This window comes from Theobroma cacao, chromosome 10, assembly GCF_000208745.1.
Source record: "Theobroma cacao cultivar B97-61/B2 chromosome 10, Criollo_cocoa_genome_V2, whole genome shotgun sequence".
Lineage (NCBI taxonomy): Eukaryota > Viridiplantae > Streptophyta > Magnoliopsida > Malvales > Malvaceae > Theobroma > Theobroma cacao.
This window is the reverse complement of record NC_030859.1, coordinates 2896850-2912412: the sequence shown is the minus strand read 5'-3', so window position 1 is coordinate 2912412 and position 15563 is coordinate 2896850. Positions and strand designations below refer to the sequence as shown.

General features: G+C 33.5%; 3 protein-coding genes across 3 annotated transcripts in view; all 3 read right to left on the bottom strand.

Moving 5' to 3' along the window:
- On the bottom strand, positions 1-3068 carry LOC18586228 (ankyrin repeat-containing protein At2g01680). Its single transcript, XM_018128778.1, has 5 exons — positions 2395-3068; positions 1636-1942; positions 1406-1524; positions 140-469; positions 1-36 (listed from the first exon to the last, which is right to left on the bottom strand). Exons 1-5 carry the CDS (start codon positions 2968-2970, stop codon positions 1-3), a joined length of 1368 nt encoding a protein of 455 aa, XP_017984267.1. The 5' UTR covers positions 2971-3068.
- LOC18586215 (serine/threonine-protein phosphatase 6 regulatory ankyrin repeat subunit B) overlaps positions 7813-15563 on the bottom strand; it is an 87546-nt gene continuing 79795 nt past the window's right edge. The window contains exon 2 of the mRNA XM_018128777.1: positions 7813-8787. Coding sequence (XP_017984266.1) covers positions 8404-8787 — 384 coding nt within the window. The 3' untranslated portion in view covers positions 7813-8403. The remainder of the gene's footprint in view (positions 8788-15563) is intronic.
- Positions 10189-12472, bottom strand: LOC18586224 (protein ACCELERATED CELL DEATH 6). Its single transcript, XM_018129262.1, has 2 exons — positions 11318-12472; positions 10189-11187 (listed from the first exon to the last, which is right to left on the bottom strand). The coding sequence occupies exons 1-2, from the start codon at positions 11897-11899 to the stop codon at positions 10387-10389; spliced, it is 1383 nt and encodes a 460-aa protein (XP_017984751.1). The 5' UTR covers positions 11900-12472; the 3' UTR covers positions 10189-10386.

Sequence of the window (15563 nt, the reverse complement as noted above, 5' to 3'; positions counted from 1 at the left end):
TTAGAACTTGAAAAGCTTCGAAGCTGTTGTTCTGCACTGCAACATGCAGGTCAGTTTCATTTCGATTTGTCACATCATGGAAACATTGAGGGCAATCCTTGAGAAATTCATTCAAAACAGGACGGTCTCCTTTCATTACAGGACTGTCTCCTTTCGTTACTGCGTAAAGGAAAGGAGTGTAGCCGTTCTTTCCTTCGACGCGAACGAGATTCTTATCGAATCTCAGGAGTGAGAGCACCGTCTCTGCATGCTCATTCTGCAACGCAAGGTGCATGGGGCCCAAACCTTCCTGGTTCAGCTTCGTAGCAAGTGATGGCTTTAAGTCCAACAACTCCAATGCAAACTCAGTGCATCCTGCAGCTGCAGCTACGTGTAACGGAGTATCAACAAACTCCATTTGATCGATGTCCCTCAAGAAACCATCCTCCATTCCTTTAGCATGAAATGGAATCAGATTCGCCTTCACGCCCTGCCATCCTCAAAGCACTGCATAAACCAGAATAATGACACTATCTTGAGACATAAGTTTTTCCCCTTGACTCGAACCAGGTCCTTGTTGATTTTCAGGAGCTCATATAGTAACTGAGTTTGGCCTTCTGTAAAGCAAGGTGCAATGGGGTAAAACCATCTGGATTAATCTTTGAGGCAAACGAGGGCTTCAAGTTCATCAATCTCCACTGCAAAATCAACTTGCCCTGTCGCTGCAGCTTCGTGCAGGAGTATCAATGAAAGGCTTAATGTGGGGTGGGAGGGCTTAATGTTGGTATTATTATTGCTCTGGCTGTGTCTTCTCATCTCACATATTCATTATTGAACACATCAATAAATTAATGGCTGAGAAAAAATGTAAGCTAACAATAAAACGATAGTAGAAAAATCAATTGATCAGGATTAGGATATATTTTCTTCTGCTTGAACTCGTTAGCACTTCTTCCCTTCCAGCGTTTCTCATCTTCAAGGGATCAATCGACACAAAGGACAAAATACCAATGCTCGTCTTTGTGCATTTGAGCACACTTTGTGGATCGTCAACGAGAATATATCACTTACAATTCTTTTTATAATACTATTAAAATATTTAACAATAAAAAAATTATGAAAGTGTCTATTATTCATAAATATATAAATTTATACCAAGTTTGAATCAAAAGAAAGATTAGATGACAAAATTAAACCTCATTAAAATATAATGCTATCATTACATTTATTTATTTTTACTCAGTCAGTAATAGATTTTATTAGTATCAAAACTGCTACAAATTCCGATTATTACAAGCAGTGAAAGAAAATGCCAACATACCTATGGCCACATAACACAGATGCCACCATTTTATAATACTCGTAATTTTTGATACGGAGGTACCAAATAGTAAAAAATAGAAAAGCTAAGAATGATCCCGCAAACAGCAGAAGCACCAAAATAGACATAGGGGTTTGGAGCTATGATAGCATGCGCAACAGAGTAGCAACAAGCCATAATGAAGTATAGAGGAACCAGAAGGATTATGATTCTCTTGGCAACGACTGCGACAAGCATAAATGTTAAGATCAAAGCAATCACAAAAGCTGTGGAATTAAAGCTATAGAACAAAATAAAGAGAAAATGCTTGAAGAGTGATTTCCGCCAATACGAACCAATCGGTGGGCTGAGAACAGCTTGGTAAGTCATCGTTAGAATCAGTGACAATACGACTAGCAACGTATTGACCGTTTCAGTTTTCATCTCCCGAATTTCAGTCATTATTTCGATATAACCCCGAATTTTTGGAGAGAACATCTTCTCTATAATAATATAGGCCGGATCTTTGGCACGTTTCAGAATGTTCACACTGTCTCTGCTGTCATCTCGAGCTTGTGCCTCTAAGACTTCTAAAGGTCTAAAACCACTCTGGTTAACCTTACCCGTCAAAACTCTCTTGCTTTGTATTAACAGTTTGATCATCTGCATATATAAAATCCATTGTTAATTGACAAATAATATATATGTTCCATCTGTGCAAGTTGACGGAGGTTCGCGTCAATTGGTTTAAACTTTGGAGAAGAAGACATCACGTACTCTACCTCACGTGTCTCTACCATAGGCACCACGCGTTGGTTGGTAATCGGCTGGCAGTACAAGGTACCAGCCGAGTAGTGGGAAGCATAGCAATGCCATGTCCCTGTGACAATTGGCTGTTTTGTTTTAATTGTTTTTCCCCTTCCTCTAATCGGGTTTCTCTATTAGAAAGGGATTTTGAAAGCAGAATGAACACGCTAAGTTTTATTCACTCCCTCTCCACTGGTTCATTATTCTATTTTTCTTTTCTCTTTGTAAATCTGTAAAGCTTAAAATTCCAACAATATAATGCAATGTCAAATTAATTCTATTTTCTCTTAGGATGAGATAAATGGTACCTGGGTTTGGTTATTTGATGCGGCTATGTGCAGCACAGTGTTTCCATCCTTGTCCTCCGAGTTTATGATTGATCCGTGGAATGAAATGGGAAGCCATTCCAGTATGGCTTTTAAAGCTTCTAACTTATTATATTTTGCTGCAATATGCAGAGCAGTCTCATTCCGAACAGTCACATCTAAGATAGAAGAGGGGCATTTCTCCAGAAATTTAGACAGAAGAGAATCATTTCCTTCTCTGGCTGCATGATGAAGAGGAGTGTAGCCCTCCCTTCCTTTGACACGAACAAGATTTTTATCAATTGATAGGAGATCATCCACCATCTTTTCTTGTTTATTTTGCAAGGCTAGGTGAAGGGGGCTAGAGCCGCTTTGGTTGAGCTTCCTGGCGAATGATGGCTTTAAGTTCATCAACTCCCTTGCAAACTCAGTGTGCCCTGCAGCTGCAGCGATGTGTAGTGGAGTATCAACAAACTCCATCTCATCGATGCGTCGTAAAACATCCGCGTCTTCTTCAATTAATGCGTACAAGGCATCTATATTTCCTGACTGAGCTGCACTTCTCAAACTTTCATCCATCGATGATAAGATTGGAATTTCATCCACCGATAAGATTAAATAATAATCTTTGGAAAATAACTGAAAGGGTTAGTCGATTTGTGGCAGATAAGAGTAGAAAGAGAAAATGAAGTAAACAAGAGTGAGAAGGAAAGAGGATAATGGTTCCATTTATATAGCAAACAATTGGCCTCGGAAATGGTTGATTTTTGTCAGTCACGCTTCATTCTTAGTTAACCCTCCTGAATTTGCATCTACCGTCCACTTTAGTGTAAAACGTGGGAGAGAGAGAATCTCTGAGCTCTCCCTCCATTTTTTTTCCTTTTTTCCTTTTTGCCTACACAAAATAGAATGAGTTTATTCCTAATACACAGAGATTGAGAGAAAAGATAGCTAAACTCAAAAAACCAAGCACTGGTTCAATTTTGGTGATGCTTCCAGTACTGTTCTTCTTTTAATCATTATATTGTTAGCTTGTTGCAATCTCCTCATCAATTTCTCTTCAATTCAACATTTGAATTTAATTTCCTCGTTCAGATAAATATGATAATTCTATTTCTTCAGAAACCGTTTTTTCCCTTATAACAATTTGTCCAATTTTCTATAGAGGTCATAAACCTATCCATCTTAATAATCTACACCTACATGGGTTGCCATAAACTTGGAAAATTGAACAATTTGGAGGGAAAATAATGGCATATATAAGTTATAAACATGTATCAAAATCCTTCATGAGGACATATTTCATACTCTTATGACCTCTTCATTGGTTGCTTTGCTTTGAGTAAGAGAATGATTCAAAGTGATTATAGATAGAACACGACATTCATAGAGACAATCTTAAATTGGTCTAGCTATTGTTCTTGTACTATCGCATAATCCAGAACATTATGTCCTGAAAAGAAATTTGATCGAGATGATCTTGCTTGTAAAAGTTGCTTCACACAGGTTTTGCTTAACTAATAGGAAAAGATATGGAAGGCATTAGTCCCCATCTACACTCCACAAAAAGAAAAAAAAATGTCCTCGAAGAAAAAGCTTGAATGTGGAACTGACCCACCGTGATCTTCTTTTTTTTGAAAGATAAAGATCAGAAGGAGTCTGATCAGAAAGAAAAAGGTCAGAAGAGCAGCAGATTTCCAAAATCCACTCAGGGAAAGAAAAGCTGCAGGCAACGAGAAGCAATTGGCAAACAGGGAAAGATACAAAAAGAGCACGTCCCTACAGCAACAGAAACATAACACACCGACAGAAATAAAAAAAAGCAGTCAAAGCTTGAGGGACATGGAGCCAGAAAAGCAAGAGTCAGCAACTAACAGAAATCATCAGCAAAAACAAAAGGACAACCCTCCAGAGCAATCGAAAAGAATCGAAGCAGACCACCAGGTCCACAGAGAACAATGCAAAGCAAAAAAGATTAAGTCTAATTAAACCATCAAATTACAATTGGTATTATGAAGCGAACACTCCAATGTTTAACTTGAGGCTTCCAATTTAGTATCGAGTTTGAATTCTCCATCACTGCAAAAAGTTTCCACGTATATTTATTTGGGCTCAATTGGAATGTACAATTCTAACAATCGAAAATGACACCCTTTATTTAATTTTGAATCAACATATATGCTTCAATTCTTATTTATCAAGAAATTGCTTAATTATTCAATCCAAACATTGATAATATTTTTGCAAAGAATCATGACTTAATTACATGGAAGAGGAAAATGAATTTGCAGCCCCCCTCCTCCTTTCCTTTTCACACCAACATTATTTTTGCTAAAAAAGGAAATTATTGGAGCAGGTGAGGATGAAGTCAAGTACAAAGTCCGTGATCTGTTTATACTTGTTTAATTAATCGTGTAAATGTATTTACTCAACATGTTTATAGCTCAATTATGACCTTTTTAAACCCTCATATAAATCCTTTTTGGTATTATGATTGATGATAATGGTGGTGGATTTTATAATACTTGATGGGCATTATTGTTTTGTTATAATTGCTGTCATGATTATTAGTTTTAAATTTAAATAATAAAATTATATTTTATTTGTAATTGTATGCATTTTTTTAATCATGTTTTTTGTGTTGATTGTGTTTAAAATTTTAATCATGTTAATTGCTTAAATAGATTTTAAATTGTGTCATATCATGTAAAATTTAACCCAGGTCATCTGATAAATGTGTTAGGTGTATCGTGTTGTGTTATATGTTTAATAAAGATATCCATATTCGTATTTAGAATCTTGACATGTTTAATTAATCATGTCATATTTATATTTCAGTTATTATATTTATATTATTAAAAGACATGAATACAAATTGTTAAGTCTAATTAATTAAAACTATGAAATTATCTAATACTTGATAGGGGCAAGGCTATAAGGTGTTGTATTCATCCTTGAGGAACTTGCAAGTAATAAAACTCCTTGGTGCTCTGTTTAGTCATTATTTATATTAAAAATAACATTAAAAATCAGAAAGGGCTAAATAAAAAAGTAAAGTTGGAGAGAAATTATCAGATGCATCACTTTTTACCACATCAATTATAATATCTCATAATTCAGAATGCAATCAAAATTGATATGTGAGTGTATTAATGAGTCCTTACTTTTCATTAATGTCACATAACAATTTTTCTTAACGATAGACTCCTGTATGCTCATGTGCTTAACTTTTAATTATGTGTTGTATAACTTTTAATGTTATTAAGGATATACAACTAGCCTGATAGAAATGTCTTTGTCTTTGTAGACACTCCCTTTTATCCAGGTGAATTTGTTATTATTTTTTAATTTTAGTTCATTTTTGGACTAAATTAATTTGTCTTTAAACCTAATTAATTTTATTTTTTTAATTTAGATCACATCTTTTAATTTATTTGGGCTCAAAAGGATTCTCATTTTGGATCTAATTGTATCTTCTTTTGTCCTCAATTAAATTGGGCTGTTTTATAAATTTTTCAAAATTTAAAATTTTCTTCTTTGGATTGGGCCTAAGTCCCATACCCTTTTCTTAGAGCCCATCTTTTTAGTCAGGTACTAAGAAAGAAAAATAAGATAAAAAAAGAAAGGTTAAATATTCAAATAAACCCTCAAACCATATCAAGAAAGTCAATTTAGTCTCTATTATTTTATTGTGTTCAAATAAATCTCTGAAATTTTATTTTGAGTTAAATAAACCTTTTGCGTTAACTGTTGTTTAACTTTCGCTAATCAACAGTACAGTTAGCAATTTTGATATCACGTCATCTACCACATGGTATGTTGACATGTCATCTTGATGGCGTCAATGTTACATGACAAATGACGTAACATAAAAAATTACTAACTATGAATTGGGTTTTTATCTTTTAAATGTTCAAAAATTATTAGTTGAGGATTTGAAACAAAAAATAAAAAAAAAACTAATTGTTTCAAATTAATTACCACCTTCTTAATTGAAGTTATTCTTCTTAATAAAAAAACCTAATCCAATTTTTTCAATTTGATTAAAGTCATTGTTGCTTAATTGAAAGTTGGTGTAGAGAAATTTGAGAATACTCAAAATCTATTTTGAAAAGAGGAAGAGTAAAGGTAGGATACATAACATTTATAATAATAAAACTAGCCAAAACATGCAACATTGTTCCCTAATCGAAGAAAGTCAAATCCTTCTCTTCTCTTTCCTAGAATCTATAAGGGAATTTTGATGGTGTTGAATTTTATTTATTAACAATAATAAATTCTACCTCCACATCTTTTATGATTTTTGAAAACTTAAAACTATCCAAAAAATGATTTTTAGAAGAGGAATAAGAATTGCAGACAAGGAAAAGATATTATGATTATAAGGTATGTTGAAATTAGAGAATGTTGAAAAAAGTAAAAGTTTTTTTTTTTTGTAAGGAAGGATGGCTTCAAGAAGATAATAATCAATTAAGAAATGACAACAGTAAGTTTAAAGCAGTTAGTTTTTTTTAAAAAAATTTTTTCAAATTCCTAATCCATAATTTTTAGACATTTGGATGAGTAAAAAGGAAAAAACCCAATTCCTAGTCAGTAATTTTTGATGCCATGTGGCATTGATGTGATCAAGATGACATGTCAACATGCCACATGATAGATGACGTGGTATAAAAAATTTCTAATTGTACCATTGATCAATGGAAGTTAGTTAACAGTTAGTGCGAGGGGTTTATTTAACCTAAAATAAAAGTTTAGGGGTTTATTTGAACGCAATAAAAAGAGAAAGACTAAATTGACTTTCTTAGTATAGTTCGGGAGCTTACTTGATTATTTAGCCAAAAAAAATAGAAAGAAAAAAGAGAATACATGGTAATTAAGGAAAATTAAATTAAATCTGAGTTCAAGGACTATTCTTCAAGGATAAAAATCAGATAATACATGATTAATAGGTATTGTTCTTTGAACAAGCGTCATGAGGTGTAGGGAACCGTACTCTTGAATTTGTGAATAAGAAATTATGCTTTTTAATGAATTTAAATTTTAATTAGAAAGTATAGATTTAATTAAGTAACTAATCATATTTAAATAAAAAAGAAGATTGATGATGACTCTTACTTACATTGAGTGATTGAGTTTTCGAATTTGCTATGTTACAACATACTTGTTTAATAATTTCTAGAATTTTTATTTTCTTTTTAGGAATTTCCTATTTATGGAGGACTATTATTATAAAATTTCGGTCGATTAAAAAACCCAACTGCCTTTCCAATATGTTTAATATTAAAATTTTCATTCCGATGCCAACTTATTTAAGACAGATAAATGCCTTGCTGACCAACTGTTTGTTCTAGAGGTAATATTCTCAATCAATGTGCTACAATCTGTCTCTCTCTAAGCCTTGTTATAAAGTTAAGAGACAAATTAAATCTACACATCTCAATTGTATTGGAACGAAGTAAACATACACCATAAAATAAGACAACAATGATAGAGAAGCAGCAGCCTAAGCGGTAAATCGCTTTGGCCTCTATGATAGCCACTGCAAATTATCTTTCCACTCTTCCTGTTGAAACATATCTTGAATCATAAATATTGAGAGTAACACCATTGTCAATGGATTAGCCAAAACAAGGATTCTACGTACTAGGGATATTTTAGTCAATGACCTTTTTATGGGTCAATCTCTCTTCCTTCTTCCTGACTTATTGTTTCTTGTTTCTTTCTCTGTGTCTTCTTAGCTTAGCTTTGGCCAAAACAACCTCTCATTTATTTACCATTTCTTAGTAAAAATTCCTTCGCCTTTCAAAAAAGAAAAACAAATAACGCACTAATGATGCTAGCAGCAACCCAAATCATCCAACGGTTTACCGCTCGCCCTATGATACCCAGTGCACCACTGAAGCAACCACACGTCAAAAAGTATAGTAAGTACACGATAGGCACGATACTCTTGCCAACGACCCTGAGGAGGAGAACTGTTACGACCCACGCCATCATAAAAACTGCACTATTTTAAGTATAGAACAAAACAAACACAGAAGGACTGATGACTGCTTTCCCCGCATCTTTAGTACTGGAACCGGCATCGGCCTGCAAAACACCACCTGGCGGGCTGAAAACAGCTTGGTAACTCATCCCTAGAATCAGTGCAAATACGACTAGCAACGCATTGATCGTATCAGGTTTCATCTCCTCAATCTCACGTTCGAATTTGGCAAAGTATCGCACCCTACGGAACTTTGAGGGAGCTTGTACTTCCTCTTCAGCACGATTCAGAGTGTTGACACTCTCGCTGTCAACTGGAGCTTGTACTTGTAAGACATGCAAAGCTGTAAAACCTGTCTGATTAACCGTATTCCTATCAACCTTCTTGCTTTCTATTAACAGTTTGATCATCTGCTTGCATAAAATCCACAATTAATTGACAAATAATATATAATACAATGAAAACTTAATTCTATTTTCTCTTAGGATAATGAGATAAATGGTACCTGGTGTTGCCTTTTTGATGCGGCTATGTGCAACACAGTGTTTCCACCCTTGTCCTGTAAGTTTAGAATTCTTCTTTTCTCCAAGTCGACGTATTGGCCACTCCCCTGAATCCAGAGCAGTATGATTTCGAAAGCTTCTAACTTATCATTTTGTGCTGCAATATGCAGAGCAGTCTCTTTTCGAATAGTCAAATCTAAGATATAAATAGATGAATATTAATTGAAGAAATCATTCAAGAGAGTATTCAAACTCTTCACTAAAAGACAAAACTATTCGAATGAAAAATACACTTATAATCCAATAATCGCACTATGTGATATAATCTTTAAGTTAAGATAACTTTTCATATGAAGAGACAATCTTTTATTTTGAAAATACATCAATAATACGAGTTTTTTTTATGTTGTTGCTTATATGTAATGTTGGTCAAACTATCGATGAATGTTTATAAAGTTATGTTATCTTCATTGCAAAATCAGTGTGCCCTTGCAGTTGCAACTATGTGCAGTGGAGTATCAACAAACTCCATCTCATCGATGCGTTGTAAAACATCTGCGTCATCTTGGATTAATGCATACAAAGCATTTATATTTTCTGATTGTGCAGCACTTCTCAACCTTTCATCCATCGACAAGATTTAATAATAATCACAGGAAAATAAGTGGAAGGGTTTAGTCTACTTGTAGTAGTACATATTTTCTGTGGTTGAGAAAGAAGTAGGTGTCCACCAAATTAAAATTGATTAAATGGCAGTTGAATCACATATTTTTTTTATGATTTGAAATTATTTGTGATTAATTTACTTAAAAATATAATTAAATTATGACTGATATATCAGTCTGTTTCATTTAACATTAGGAAAAAATACAATCATTATCATGAAATTAATAACATTAACAAAGATGTTGATAGAATAGAAGAAAAGACGCGAGTGAAAATATGATATATCAATCATATATTTGATTAATAACATGAAATTAATAACATTGTCATAGAAATTCTCATACACAATGATTATTTATTTGTTTACGTAACTAAGCAATAATATGCTTTTGTGAAAGAAGTTGAATCTTGCGTATCTATAATTTATACATCAATCAATAAGCTAAATACTTAATGTTAAAAATTATATAGTTTATCAATACTATATATAAAATAATTTACAATAAGTCAATTTTTTTTAATTTATGTACGTGTCAATAAATTTGAGATAAAAGTATTAATTTCATAATAATAATAATACATCAACACAAATTATAAGCAAAAGAAAATAGAACAAAAGATAAAGTGAAATGATGAGAAGGGTTTAAATAAGAGGCATTGAGTTTATTGATGGTACAACAAATAGATATATAAAATTGGAAACAACATACAACCAAGAACAGTACACGTAGTGCTCTCCTCACGTAAAAAACACACAAAACAACAACTTGAGCAAACTTTACAACCAAAAACATCCATATATCCTGAGGGGTTGCCATGTCAACCGACGTTCTCATCGTCCTAATCCATCCACAGTAGAAACAATACAAGTAAAACCATGGATGCTGACATTATAACTACTATAATCCAAACGTAATGAAAGTTAAAGGTTCCTTGGTATAATATGTTAAACACACTAGGGGATAACCAACATCCTAAAATTAAAACGCTAAGTTTTGATACCCGATAAGCAATACACATGAACATCATTAAAATAAAAAGCACCACTGAAAACATACTCATAACTCGAAATGCTAATGACGTTGGTACTATTAAACATACTGCTTCGTCGAAAGATATAGCAAGAAATGCAAGTAGTACTTGAAGGGCAGTCCTGAAACCATGGGGAAAAGGTTTAAGGAGGCCCAATGTTAGGAAGAACGCTACTATGAAGACAGTATAGGATGGAATATAGAAAAGAAGGAAATTAACATCCCATGGGATCCATGTGCCCGGAATTTTTTCATGTACTGTGGAATTGGAGTTTGAGCAAACACCACCCTGCCAAACACTACCTGGCGGGCTAATACTGGCTTGGTAGGTAGCTGTTAGAAGCAATCCTAAAACTACTAGTAAGGCATTCCGATCCTCGCTTGATACATTGTCCATACCCTGAAAAATTACTTCTGATGCCTTTGTCACAAGCTTGAAAATTTGCTTTCGCATTTTATATTGAAAGTTTAAACCTCCTGCATTTGACCAACCACGTAGAATATTAATGCTCTCTCTGTTATTAAGTTCGTGCGCAACGTCCAGTGCCGTCAAACCAGCAGGATTGGTAGCAAGCGTATCAGCCTTGCATTTTAATAACACTCTGAGCATCTGTTTTATTGAGAGTTTAAGACATAAATAAAAGCCAAAATCAATTGACCTAGAAATACAATCCCAAATTAAAGAATGCATTCTTTTTTTTTCGTAAAAGTAAAATTAGTTAGAGGAGAAGAGATCGGACCTTGGGTTGATTATTGCGCACAGCTATGTGCAAGACAGTGTCACCATTCCTGTCTTTCTGGTTCACCACATCCTCACAATAGTCACTCCTCCTAAGCATCTGGCATAGGAGGTCAAGAGCCTCCAATCTATCGTGTCTCGTTGCAATATGCAAAGCAGTTTGGTTTGTAGTTGTCATATCCCGGATGCTTTCAGGACAAGCCTCAAGAAATCTGGCCAAGAGATCAAAATTTTGTTCTCTAGGTATTGCATAGTGCAAAGGAGTCTCACCCTGCTTCCCTTTGACACGAACAAGATTTTTATCATTTTCTATGAGATGTAGCGCCAGCTCTTTATGCCCCTTTTCCACTGCGACGTGAATGGGACTAAAGCCTTCTTGGTTTAGCTTCCTAGCGAATGACGGCATTAAGATCATTATCTCCATTGCAAAATCAATGCACCCTTCAGCTGCAGCTATGTGTAATGGAGTGTCAATGAACTGCATCTCATCAATTTTCCTTAAAACATCTCCATCTCTTCGGATTGATGCATACAATTCAACAATATTTCCTTCGTGAGCAGCTCTACTCAAACTTTCATACATGTCAAGAGCGCGAAATGACAATGACAAGCGGAAAATAGAAAAGAGTAACTAAGAGAGCATGGAAGAAATTCACTTAAAAATAAATAGTTGAGCACCTCCCATCCTTCCGGTAAACAAAGTGCGATGAGAAGGCTTAGAACAATGATAAATTGATAGGTAGTAAGGGCTTAGTCTTACTAGAATGTAGCTAAAACAGCAATTGAAAGAGTAAAGAGATGGTGCACAGCAATTGACGAACTCACAAGGAAAAACCTTTGTGCTGTGTAGTCAATTTCAGTGAATCAGGAAAGATTAAAAAACAGAAAAGGCAGAATAAAGGAGTTTTCGTGGGAAAAAAGTACTCGTACATAAAAAAATCTTCTAAGATGACAACTCTCTCTCTCTTTACTTTATTCTGGTTTTAAAATTTATATTGGAGGCTGGATAGCACTTGTGGCTGTAAAATATTCAAAAGTTCCATTGAATGCCCTGGGCAAAACTCAAACTGATAAGGATGAAAGATTCTTCCCTCCCGGAGTCTCCCATCTTCAAGGGATCTTTTGAATTAGAGGTGTTTTCTATCATATTACTTTATGAATAAGAAAAAAAATTTATAATCTAATAATCACATCTATATTTTCTGATTGTGTTGCACTTCTCAACCTTTCATCCATCGATAAGATTTAATAATAATTACAGGAAAATAATTGGAAGGGTTGAGTCCACTTGTAGCAGTACATATTTTCTGTGGTTGAGAAAGAAGTAGGTATCCACCAAATTAAAATTAATTAAATGGCAGTTGAATCACATATTTTTTTTGTGATTTGAAATTATTTGTGATTAATTTTACTTGAAAATATAACTAAATTATGATTGATATATAAGTCTGCTTCATTTAACATAAGGAAAAGAGACAAACATTACCATGAAATTAATAACATTAACAAAGACGTTGATAGAATAGAAGAAAAGATGCAAGTGAAAATTTGGAAAAAGAAAATGCCACATTGACTAACTTAGGTACCGTTGGCAGATTCAATGGAGTTAATGAAGCAAGAGAATGACCATTGACGATGATGAAGGACATGACATCATGGATAAGTTTTTGAGCTTATGTTATTTTGCTTATATATAGTAGTATAATTATGTATTTATTTAATAAATTACAACATATATTTATTTTGCTTGCCAAATTTCTAACTACGTTCTTTTAAGTTACATTTGGAAATTTAAATACTTGAAAGAGAGGATTTGGATTTCAAACAAAGTATATATATATATACATTGTGTAATAGATAACACATGATTTTCATGGTTATTTTTAATTGCATAGATTTAATCCAATTAAACTAATACTCTTTTCATCTTATTTTCTTTATTTTTATTTAGTTTTCAAGAAAATTTTAAAAAATCTTTTATTTTAGCATATTTTATATTAAATTAAAAAAATATTATTATATTCAAAAATTGATGTAACATCCAAGCATTTAATGGAAGGTGTATATATCCCTTATTTAAAGAATGAAATTCAAATCCCTCATTTTCTCAATTGAAAAAATGATAATATAATGTTAGTTAATATTTTAATATAATTTTGGTGATTAAATGTTGTTTATTCTTTTTTTAAAAAAAAATTATGATTTTAATTTCTTTGTAAGATCAAGTCAATATCCAAACTTTTAATATTTATTTATAACAAAGTTATTATTAAAATGTTTAATCTTTCGAAATTAACATGTATTTCCGGTTTCGAGCTGCCTCCCTCAACCTTGGGTCCACGCTGATCGAAGTGATTCTTTTTTGGGGCAAGTCATACCTGTTAAATCCCTGCATGCAACCGTCAAGCTACTTTTTTCATGTTCCTATTTACGTTTGGTTGAGCTGTCAATTACTACATCAATTATAACATACAAGATATGCTATATGAAAATAATGACTCTTAAATTGTGCTTTCTCCATCTGAATATGAGAGGTTTTTCGACCTTTGAAGTTGAAGCTCATGTCTTTATGCGAAAACAACTATGGAGACAAAAAAAAGTAAGGTTTATCCATTTGGAAAATGTTATCCTCTCCTAAACTGCATTCCAGCCACAAGCTTTTGAGTGACGACTGTGTTCATGTTATAAAGTTCAGCGTCCCTATCTTATGGTCCAAAAATTTTAAAAATTTTTATATATTATATATTTTTTTAATGACTTCTTTAAAATAATTTTTTATTAAATAATTAAGAAAAATAAAAGACAATAAAATGATCCTACCATCCTTATTCAAATTTACTCTTTAAATTTCTCCACGCCCTTTTCCCTCTCTCTCTTTTTTTGTCCTTTCATTATAAAATTACAATGAGGTAAATTTTTTTTTATTTTTTTATTTATATTTTTCAATTCTATTCTATTTGTTCATATATTCTAAGTTTCTATTGATTTTCTTTTTCAATTTTCAACGAACCATAAATTATATTCTTCTTTTTTTCATTTTTGTTACTACTTGTTATGTTCTTCTTTGTTGTGGAAATTGCCCAAGAATCAACAAAGATAAAATCCAGAGAAAATAAGCAAACAGAAAAACACAAGAATTTACGTGGTTCGGCCTCTTGCCTACGTCCACGGAGTGAAACTGTTCTTCTATTATTGAGAATTTAAAGTACAATAAATTGACCTTTATGGTTCCCCAAAACAACCAAAGATCCCTTGCACACTCTTCCTCAATAACCTCCCAAGAACATTCACTCAAACCACTCTAGTTCCACCTAGAGCAAAAGATAGAGTTACAAGATGTTCCCTCTCTAGAGCTCTCAAAGCACTACTTTTAATTCTAAAGCCTAGAAATCCACTTTTATAGTATAAAAGTCCAAAGTAGAATGTGATTAGGATTCGATGTGGAATAAAAAGTTTAAAATCATACAACTACTCAATGTTGTACACAAACAAAAATCATAATCAAATAAGATTTAGAATTCTAATCAACCTAAAACTCAACAAACCTCCACCTTTGACTTGAATTCAAACTCCTTAAACCTCTTCCACCAGTCGCACTTAATTGCAACTTCCTAACTCCACCTACTTTCCAACACCTTGAACAACTCTCCAAACATAAGACTTTCTAAATCATTGGCCTTTATAATTACCACGACTACACATACCGAATCAAACATGGTCCAACACTCGATTCCACAAAACGGCCAATGCACCTGTGTAGCTGTCAAGTCAATGGCACTAATTGACTTCGGAAAAGGGACCTCGACGACCCTTCCAATTCACTACTGGCAAGAGTTTTCATCCTTTCACCATCGTCTACACCATGGGAACCTTTCATCACCTCCTCGGCAAATGAAATCTCACTTTGGTAGCTACTATCCCCTGTGCACTGTTCCTATCCCTTCGAGGCCTCACATTTTAGATGATATAAGCCATTATACAAATTCTTCCTTATCAAGACCATGTCACCTTGTGTGACATTTACCACTCTGTCATAAGCAGAATATCCATATCCTTTGGAGTATAATAGGCTTAGTGATATTAGATTCTTATGCATCTCTGGTACATAAGCCATCCCACCCAAAGAGCGCACAACCCTATCAAACATTTTGATTTTCACCACTTCAAGACCCATGACCTTCACTATTAACTTATTACCCAAAGTCAAATTCCTAGCCACCCCTTCTTAAAGTAAATCAAAACAATCT

Coding starts and splice junctions, on each gene's coding strand:
- LOC18586224 (XM_018129262.1), bottom strand. CDS start 11,899: ATGTATGAAAGTTTGAGTAGAGCTGCTCACGAAGGAAATATTGTTGAA. Junction 11,188..11,317: donor TGCGCAATAATCAACCCAAG/GTCCGATCTCTT, acceptor TCAATAAAACAG/ATGCTCAGAGTGTTATTAAA.
- LOC18586228 (XM_018128778.1), bottom strand. CDS start 2,970: ATGGATGAAAGTTTGAGAAGTGCAGCTCAGTCAGGAAATATAGATGCC. Junction 1,525..1,635: donor TGTTCTCAGCCCACCGATTG/GTTCGTATTGGC, acceptor TGCTTGTCGCAG/TCGTTGCCAAGAGAATCATA. Junction 470..1,405: donor TCTATTTTGGTGCTTCTGCT/GTTTGCGGGATC, acceptor TGAGGATGGCAG/GGCGTGAAGGCGAATCTGAT.